This window comes from Mus pahari, chromosome 4 (assembly GCF_900095145.1).
Source record: "Mus pahari chromosome 4, PAHARI_EIJ_v1.1, whole genome shotgun sequence".
In the NCBI taxonomy this organism is placed as follows: domain Eukaryota; kingdom Metazoa; phylum Chordata; class Mammalia; order Rodentia; family Muridae; genus Mus; species Mus pahari.
In genome coordinates this window covers 120,730,451-120,739,845 of record NC_034593.1, presented here as the reverse complement: position 1 = coordinate 120,739,845, position 9,395 = coordinate 120,730,451, and the positions used below count along the sequence as shown (strand labels likewise).

The following is a 9,395-nucleotide window of genomic DNA, read 5'->3' as shown; positions in this document are numbered from 1 at the left end:
CATTTCTTTCCTTCTAGATTGCTGAGATAATGATGGGAGTGGAGGAACCTTTTTATAAAATTGAAAATAACTTCTCATTTAATATGCTCTGCTCAGTTTCCCCTGTCTCCCAGCTCTTTCCCACCCTTCCAACTCCACCCTTTCTTTTTCGTCATTTAGAAAACACACCAGAATACAACAAAACAAACAAAAACAGCACAAAGAAATACACATACACACAAATAAAACCACAAAATCAGAAACAATACCACATAAGAAAAAAAAATAAAGGTAAAAAATGCCAAACAAAGCAATATCAGACAAAAAAATCTAAAAATACAATTGAGTTGTTTTGTTGGCCATCAACTGCTGGGCATGGGGTCTGACTTGTGTGGTTTGTATTGTGAGAGGTTATCAACTGGAGATAGCTTCTTGGTGAGGGCCGGGCTTATGTCCATTTCCCCCCTCAGCACCAGGAAACCACCTGGCTTACGCTGCCACAGTCTAAGGAGCTTTCAGAGTCACAAGAAGAAAAGCAGTAGAAGATATCAGCTCTGTACCACTGTGCAGGTAAGGAAGTAGTTTCTGTCCATGAAGACTTGAGTGTGTTAGATCAGAAAAGCTGTTTGAGTCATTCTTTGAGTTTCCTGCTATAGAAGTGGACAAATATGTTATCAAATATGACTGGTCTCTGAAGGTCCATTCTCTGAGAATTCTGCTACCACTTTTCACAATGGTCTAAACACATACAGACATGTACATATACACATGCACATATACACATGTACATATACACATGTACATATACACATGTACACACACACACACACACACGTTTGTGAGTTAACAAATGCCACATTTACTGTGACTAGCTTTCTAATTTCTGCGTAAGGAAGAGGTTGTAAAATACATCATATTTTCTAAACACCTTTGTTAGACAGTCTGCTCAGTGCACTGGACGGCAGCTTTCTCAGTTCATCGTGGATTCTTGAGAGTGCTAAATCTGCCCTGTCAGCTGAATTCCTCTGGCTTTATGTGGCAGTGTGGGTTTATATGGCATGATTGGATTTCACTATTAAGAAAAGTCTTTTAGTAATACATGAACAATCAAATTTCTTGCCTAGATAGGCGACCATTTGAATCATGATTTTCAAAAGCATCTCATGAGGAAACTTTGCAATGCAGTGGTCTGATGTCCACTTGTGTCTCAGTGTGACAGGCTGTGAGGGAGTGATGGCACTCCCTTGCCAGCCATGCACTTGGTCCTTCATATCTGAGGAGAGGGGACTGTGAGGAGGCCTGTTGGCCTGATCTTGTTAATGCCGCCATCTAGAATGCAGACTCTTGGGTATTTCATCTTCACCAGATGAGCTGCAAACTGCGAAGAGAGGACAGACAGTGTTACAGGAGGCACCCAGAGTATTTCACATCCTGTGTGTATCAGGCAGGGAGAGACAAAGGCATTTTATAGCAGTAGTTTAATGCTGTCACTTCTGCATAACTCATTCATTTGTCTTTTAGTATAAATCAAATAATGTATTTATTTCTAACAAAAAGCTTTGTTATGAGATAAACATGTCTCTTTGTTACCTTATGTGCTTTAACAAGTAGCCACTGTAAATAATTTCCATTCAGTGTAAAGGTTGTAGAGAATAAGCTCTTCCTAGTTTGTTAGTCTCTCTCCCAGACACTTACTGCTATTCCTTCCTGTCTTTCTGTTGTTACTCTGTAACCTTCAGTTAAAGCAGTCCAAAATCTATTTTGAAGAAGTTTTGATTTTATATATATATGTATGTATATATATAAACACATATACCTTATACCTCTCTAAATAAGTCTAAGGCAGGCAGTTCAGGGACAATTGTACAAAATAGTGTCTTAAGACAAAAGGCTAAAGGTGTCAGTGTGTAGGCAGAGTATATGCTGATGGACTGCGATTACAGTGTTCCTTACTGCAAAGAGATGCAGATAAATGGACATCAGTACTGCTGACCACGCCTCTTTCTTCTCCATGTTCTGTAGGCCCCCAAGAGTCAAGTGGCCATTTATAGTTCAAATCCAGATGGGGATCTTTAGTCCTAAGCAGTGCTGGAGAAACTGTGCAACTGCATGTTGGAAGCTGTCATGCATGCAGGCCACGGGGAGCTCATCTTCTCCCGGCCCCGCTGGCTCACTAGTCTTTGAAGCTTGGTCCTCAAGAACAGTGGCACCAGATTCATCCACATGAATGCACAGGCAGCACTTCCCCTTACCGTATGATTACTGACACAGCTGCATTTCCCCCATGCAGCTGTACAATTACCATGGAGCTTGGAAATCCTAGATAACATAGTATTACCAAAAGGCCCTTGTGGGTAAGCCCTCAGCTTTCAGCACTTAAGAACACTCTGGAAATAAAAAAAATGAGTAGAGAAGGACCACTGCACCCTTGACTAATCTCTTAACGAATGATGTCAAGCTGGAAAGATGTCTATTGTAGATGGATGGAACACAGGGTTGCTGTAAAGCTGAGAAACTGGGATGGCAAAAGAGGCAGAGGGGCAATCTCAAACAGGTTGCTGCTCTGTGGATGGCCTGAAAAGGGAAGCAAAATGGGGAGCACCAGGAGACAGAGCAGTTCAGATTGCCTTGACAGGATACAAGCTGCATTTCAGTAGGAGAAAAAAAAAATCAAACAACAAGAAGAAGAACAAAAAGCAGCTGTTGGATTTCCTTGTGAGATTGGGAGTTCTGCTCTGATTTTTTGTGGTTCCAATCATTCATGTTTAATACTGGTCCTGAAGTAGAACCTTATATTTCTCCATCTTTTCCAACTCCAGCCTTCTTTTCCATCTGCTCATTTACTTGTTCATCTATTAGTCATACATTTCCCTGAGCATCTAGTCAATACTCTACACTGTTCTAGGTTTGGGGTGTTTATGAATGGAGGAAATGGTAAGGAATGCAGTATGGGATTACACGAGCAGTTGTTTACGGCACTTAAGAGTTTCTGAATTTAACAGGTGCTGGGGAAGCTGTCTCACCCCCCTTCATAATCCATCACGCTTTCATTACTGACTCCTGAAGTGAGTAGGAATTCAAATTTGATGGTGAAAGCTACTACACTGATGATACAGTATTTTGGTAATAGCTTGAGGTAAGAGAGAAAAGAAAGGGCTTTGAAGCTGCTGGGTGTGGCTCTCAGTATGATACCCAGTCAAACCACCATGGGGATCTGTAGTGGGACAGGAGAACCACACATGTAGGTAAAAGTTTCTATTCTTCCCTCTTCTCGGGGCAGACCTTCAGCAGCATCAGCAAATGCTGGAGGGACTGGGCACTGGAGGTGAAGTCTAGAGATTGTAGACTCCACAGGAGAACAACACAGCTGGACATATTGAGCAGTACCCTTGACAGAAGTTCAGGGTTCTCCAGTGGGCTGAGGATAACGTCAGCCCAACTGTCTGGGTGCTGTCAGTAAGTAGCAGTATCTAGGTCCATGCCAGACTAGTAATGAGTTTCTGAGGCTGAACTCCAACAGCAGTTGTTTGCTTAGAGCCTACCCTAGCTGATGCCAATGACAGCCAGGATTGAGAAACCAGTAATGAATAATAGGATCCATTAAGGTTGGTTAGTCTGGGACACAAAGCTCCAATACCTCGAGTGCAGTCCTAGGTGAAAGAATGGGGCTGCACAGCCAAGGTCTGTAAGGAAAGACAGATCTGGACACGCTGGGAGAAGGGTTAGACTTTTAGACTGCATGGATGAAGGTCTTGTGTTTTTATCCTAACTCTTGTGGGTACTCCCGGGTACTGGTATGCACCTCTAGAGCTTGGGCAAGCACACCTCAAACCACAGTGTGTGCACAAGCAGGCTTTTGTGGGTGCCATTCTATTTTGTTTTCCTTCTTTATCTTGCATCTTAGCTTGGACTAAGAGATAGGCATGTTTGTCCAAAGGAAATCAAGTTCTATGAGCAGGAAAATGAGTGAAATGAAAGTTTTGAGTAGCCAGAGTACTTGAGGTTAACTAAGGCCAGGGCATGCTAAGCTGAAGACAGATAAGGCACAAGAGAAGCACTGAATTCCCATTTCCTGCAGAGAGCTGAATGGCAAGCAAATGAGCAGAGCAAGCAAACAAAAAGCCCAGGTTCAGCAAGATTTAGGCGAGGAACAGATGGGGGCCACTCTCATTCATGCCACCACAGCAGGACAACTACGCTGCCTGATTTAACCTTTGGATTTATAAGTTCTAAGTTCATACTGGAGACAGGACAACTAACACACTTCTCAAAGCCAGAGACGCCTTGTTTTCTTCACTTGACCTGCCCCATCCCTGAAGCTAACTTCCCCAGCAATGCTGCTTCTGGATGGACAAGGTACTGAGCTCAGAAAAACACTGTAATGACAAGCTGGGGCTGTGTTAGTCGTATGAGTCCTCCTGGCACTCTGAAATGCTGAAAATATGGCACACATTCAATATTGCAATATGAGGTCATGGTACATTGGTAATGCATGTGAATTGTTTAACCAATTTTGAAGAATTTGTCAAGATCCTAAGTCATACAAGTCTGAGATGAGAAAAAGATTTCTCTGGGTCAGTTGTGGTATTGGCTAGAGATAAATTTATAGCAAAATGCCGTGGTCGTGAGTGCTGCCTATGAGCCTGATGAGACAGAGAAGCACCTAGATTGAACACATGTCTGCTTGTGTCCAGGAGGAGATGACTGAGGAGTGTGGACCTGCCCTGAAAGTGGCCAGCAGGATCCACAGACTGAGGGGCCAGGAGTAAAGGGAACACTGACATTCCTTCTCTCTGCTCCCTGGGCTCTATGCTGAGTGGCTCTGCTCAGTCAATGCTCTTCCATGAGCATTGACTCCTGCATCTATGAGCACAGCTAAGGAATTCACCCTTTCTCTCAGGTCTTCATCACCGCAGCACCAATTCTGACTAGCACCATGCTGTCTTGCCTGGATCACTGAAGACATTTCTGGGATAGTTCCTGAAGGTCTTGGTCAGTAGACCTGGACATCTTATGAACAACAGTGAGCATATGAGATCTGATAAGGGTCAGAGCAAGACACTGGAATGAGCATCAAATTAGGCACTGACTTCTTCCCATCACCACATGGCCAATGTAATTCTGAACGTGACCCTTCAGTCAAATCCTTCCTACGTTCTTCCTGTAACTGAGGTAAATGTTCTCTCCCTTATTTTTGTATTTATGTATTTCCTTTTACTTACTGAAGTTCAACTGTACTTTATAAAATGTGAAGTGAGTTTTCACAGAAATGATACATAGCGACAACTAAGAAGTGGCTACTTTTTCTTCCTTTGAAAATCACTCAGAGGAGAGATAGCTCAGTGGTTAAGAGTACTGACTGCTCTTCCAAAGGTCCTGAGTTCAAATAACAGCAACCACATGGTGGCTCACAACCATCCTTAATTAGATCTGATGCCCTCTTCTGGTGTGTCTAAAGACAAAGAGACAGTGCACTCACATAAAATAAATAAATAAATAAATAAATAAAAAGAAAGTCACTCAGAGATGAAATCAGCGACTGCAAAGCCAGGATGGGGAAGCCATGGTCCGGTAGTCACATCATACCCTGCCACAGACATCCGTGAAAAGCATGGGACATAGCAGGGACCCCAGGAGTGGTCCTTCTGCTGCTATGACAGAGTATCACAGATGAGGTACTTTGTGATAAGATTACTTTTAAACAGTTCTGGAACAGGGAAAGTTCAATAGTGAGTTCAATACTGAGGAATAGGGGAAATTCTACATCAGGTGAGAACCTCTCGTGCATCTTAACATGGCAGAAAGTCCAACTTCCCTTCTCTCAGGAGCCTTCTGTCATGATACCCAACCCAACACTAGTACACTTTCTCATGATGGGCACCCTCCATACACACACACCAATCTGTCTTAGATTACAGCCATTTAATGCTCCACTGTTTTTCCTGCTTCTACCCCGCCTCTTATGGTCTAATCCCCATATGCTGGGTGTAACCTTAAAGGTTCTACATGCTATAATGTTAATAACAAGTGATTTTCAACAGGAATTTTGGCAAGGATGCTGAAACCACAGTTAACAGAAAATTCTAATTCTTCATTTAAAAAGGTGAAAGTTTATGAGAAAACTTATTAAATAGTTTTATAGACAACTATTCTAATAGTGTCTATAAGATTCAAAATCCTTAATATGGTATACATTAGGGTTACAACAAATTTTAGGCATTGTTTCTGGCTTTTAACAATTACTTTTGGGATCAGAAAAATTTGATAGTACTAGGAGTCTGTCTTAAATAGTTTTTAACATGTTGAATTACATAGAGAGTTACATAACTAACTATAATGAATTAAATCTAAATATTTCTGTATTTTAACTTTCTTTTTTCTATACTTGCTACCTTAACTTCATTTCTTCTCATTATTTCTCATGTTAAACAAGTGAGAACAGACCAAAATGGCAAAATTCAATAATCCACAGCTCAGCTTAATGATCATAACTTACTGGGATTTTTTTTTCATTATTGCTCCTGTATAATATTGTCCCACTTTTATCTCTTTGATGCAAATTCTGGACACTGTAATATTTAACACATAAACTATTTAAAAATACAAAGACTTATAATATATAGAATGCCAGTAGTAGTATTACCCTTGAAAACTTCAATGGCCAGGTTTGGAGGGTCATCCCTGGAGGGTACAGCTGGAGACTCTTACAAGTTTGAGGCCAGCTTGGGCTACACACAGGTTATCTTTAAAAATAAAGAGAGCACCCTCCCCCCCACACACCAATCTGTCTTAGATTACAGCCATTTAGCTCTCCACTGTCTTTCCTGCTTCGACCCTGCCTCTTATGATCTAATCCCCATATAGTGTGAACAAGCTTCTTTTTCAAGATTGCGTTCATTGCTCTGGTCTATAAAAATTCTGGAACCAAATAATTTCTTTCCTCTTCCCTTTCATTATTTACTTTTCTAAATAGAAGAATTTACATTTACAACACATACAATTCAGATTTAAGAAGCAGACAAATGAGATAGAAGACTGTACTTGGTAAATGCCTGGAAGCACCCATGACCTAGGCCCACAGCCAGTGAGTCTTAATACTTACTAGGTCATCAATACCCTTTTGCCAATCATAGGATAACCCTATTTGTCTCAGAGACAGCATACATGTATACATATTTTTGCATATTAAATATTACATTAAATATTACATATTAAAATATTTAAGTCCCACCAGTCTTCTTTGTAGAGAAAAAATTTAAAAAGTAAATATGATAGCAGAGTTATTTGAAATAGTTCTTATTTCTAAGAAAATACACACTGGATCGTGTTAGAGAATACCATTTCTGATAAAATTCCATCATCTAATAACACTGTGTGTCAGGAGGCCCAAGGAATCTTCTGGTCTATTTCCCTTTGATCTGTATATTTGGGAAGTGAATTTCAGCAATAATCATTTTTCATCTTTTGTTTATACTAGACAGCTGACAACAGTAAACCCACACTGTGTGCCAGCCCTGGCCCTATCGCATGGTGTGGACTATGCATAGAATGTATATGATAAAAACTCAGATTCAAAACATTCAGGGCTGTGATGGATCACAGCCAAGCTCCAACCTCTGCAGGTCAGGTGAGGGGGCCCCTGTGCTTAGCTCTTGTTCAGCCGCACACATTCCTGTGGGGAGGAGTAATTAAGTGGTGGGAGGCAGGGTGGGCAGGTAGAATAGCATACTGGGACAAGATAACTTTTCCTCTTAGCAGGGCATGCAAGTAAGTGCCCAGAGGCTGGGCTGGCATTTGTTATGGAAAACAGATATGAGCTGGCTATAGAGCTGACCATACCTCATACTTCTAGTAAACATGGTAAGTAAATGGTCCAAGTCTAGGCTAGTGGGTCAGGGTCTCCTTTACTACATTCCTACATAGATGATGATGACGTGTTACTCGATAGGGCTTTGAGGATGGAAAAGCTATAAGTGGCTCCTGAATAGGACAGGGCAGTTTTCAGTTCATGGGTCTATCAGAGTAAGCCACTGCCCACCATTCAGTCAACCAGAAGAGTTTTCACTGTTATCTTAATGTTTATACAGTGTTCAACACTACACAGTGTTCAAGCTGCAATATTAAAACCTTCCTTCTAGGTTTGGGGTGAACGAGGTAAGAAAGATCCTTTTTCCCCTCCCCGTCCCCTTTGTTGCTCCACTCCTAGCCCTATCTTCAGATCTTTCTGCCTCTCAGCTTGCTTCAGAAAATTTAAAAATCACACTAGTAATCAAAACATANATAACCTTGGAACAGAAGGAAGTACTGTGGACCAGAGAAATCCAAGAATTGTTCAAAAAAAGTGCTACCCTGGAAAATACCCTTAATACCGTTGAAATCGTTAGAGCAACTTTAAGGCTTGTAAATACATAGAACAAATATTTAAAAACATANAAAAGGAATTGACTCAATACTATTTCTTTTCACTTTCAAAATATAAGGAACAAAATAAAGACGAACATTGCAAGTTTAAAAAAAAAAACAACCTTCCTTCTCATATGATATAAACCCACAGACTGAAATGTTCAGTGACAGGAACAGCATGGAGAATCAGGAGGTCCAGGGTGGGCCACAGTCAGGGCAATCAGGCTGACGGAGTGGGAAGGAGAAGCTGCAGCCGACAAAGGCTGCTGCCCATTCTCTATCTACAGGTTTGAAAGCAATGGTAAAGACATGTATTCCACTTTCTAAAACAATAAAAGACTGCATAGAAATGACATTAAAATACATGAATTTGAAGAATTAAGTAGCTATTATCTTAAATTATAGTGGTTTCTATAGAGACAATCTGTATGCTCAGCTGGCTTTAAGTGTTTTAGGCATCATTTATTCTTTTGAGCACGCAGGTGTAGTAGGCAGAGCTTGAGCAAAGGAAGGAGACAGGACTAATAAGAGAAGCGCGCAATGGCTGGGTCTGTGTTGTTCTTTATAATAAGTTCACATTTTGATAGCCATAGTGATAACATTATGAGGACAGGCTTAGGGTAGGTGTTAGGGGTCAGAGGGTAGAACTCTAATAAATGAATGGTCTGTCTGCTCACATGCCCACCCATCCATCATCTCCCCCATCCCCATCCTAGACATTGAACACAGGGCCTCATCCCCACTAGGCAAGGGGTCTGCCACTAAGCTATATCCCTAGCCTTGGTTCCCTTATAAAACAGACTCTGGAGAGTTTCCTTACCTCTTTGCCATGAGAAGACATAGCAAAAAGATGGCTATCTATGAACTAGTAAGCAGGTCCTCACTAGACACTGAATCCACAGGATCTTGGGAACTGTTCAATTTGGTGAGCCAAACCAGAACTGAGACAGTAAATCAATTTCAATCTCTCTCTCTCTCTCTCTCTCTCTCTCTCTCTCTCTCTCTCTCTCTCT

The 9,395-nt window shown here is 41.3% G+C and overlaps 1 protein-coding gene across 2 annotated transcripts in view; it reads right to left on the bottom strand.

Moving 5' to 3' along the window:
• Positions 1–252: 252 nt before the first annotated feature.
• Positions 253–9,395, bottom strand: part of Tbck (TBC1 domain containing kinase) — a 148,640-nt gene continuing 139,497 nt past the window's right edge. For both annotated transcript variants that reach the window (XM_029537455.1, XM_021195648.2), the window contains exon 26: positions 253–1,357. In XM_029537455.1, coding sequence (XP_029393315.1) covers positions 1,247–1,357 — 111 coding nt within the window. In that variant the 3' untranslated portion in view covers positions 253–1,246. The remainder of the gene's footprint in view (positions 1,358–9,395) is intronic.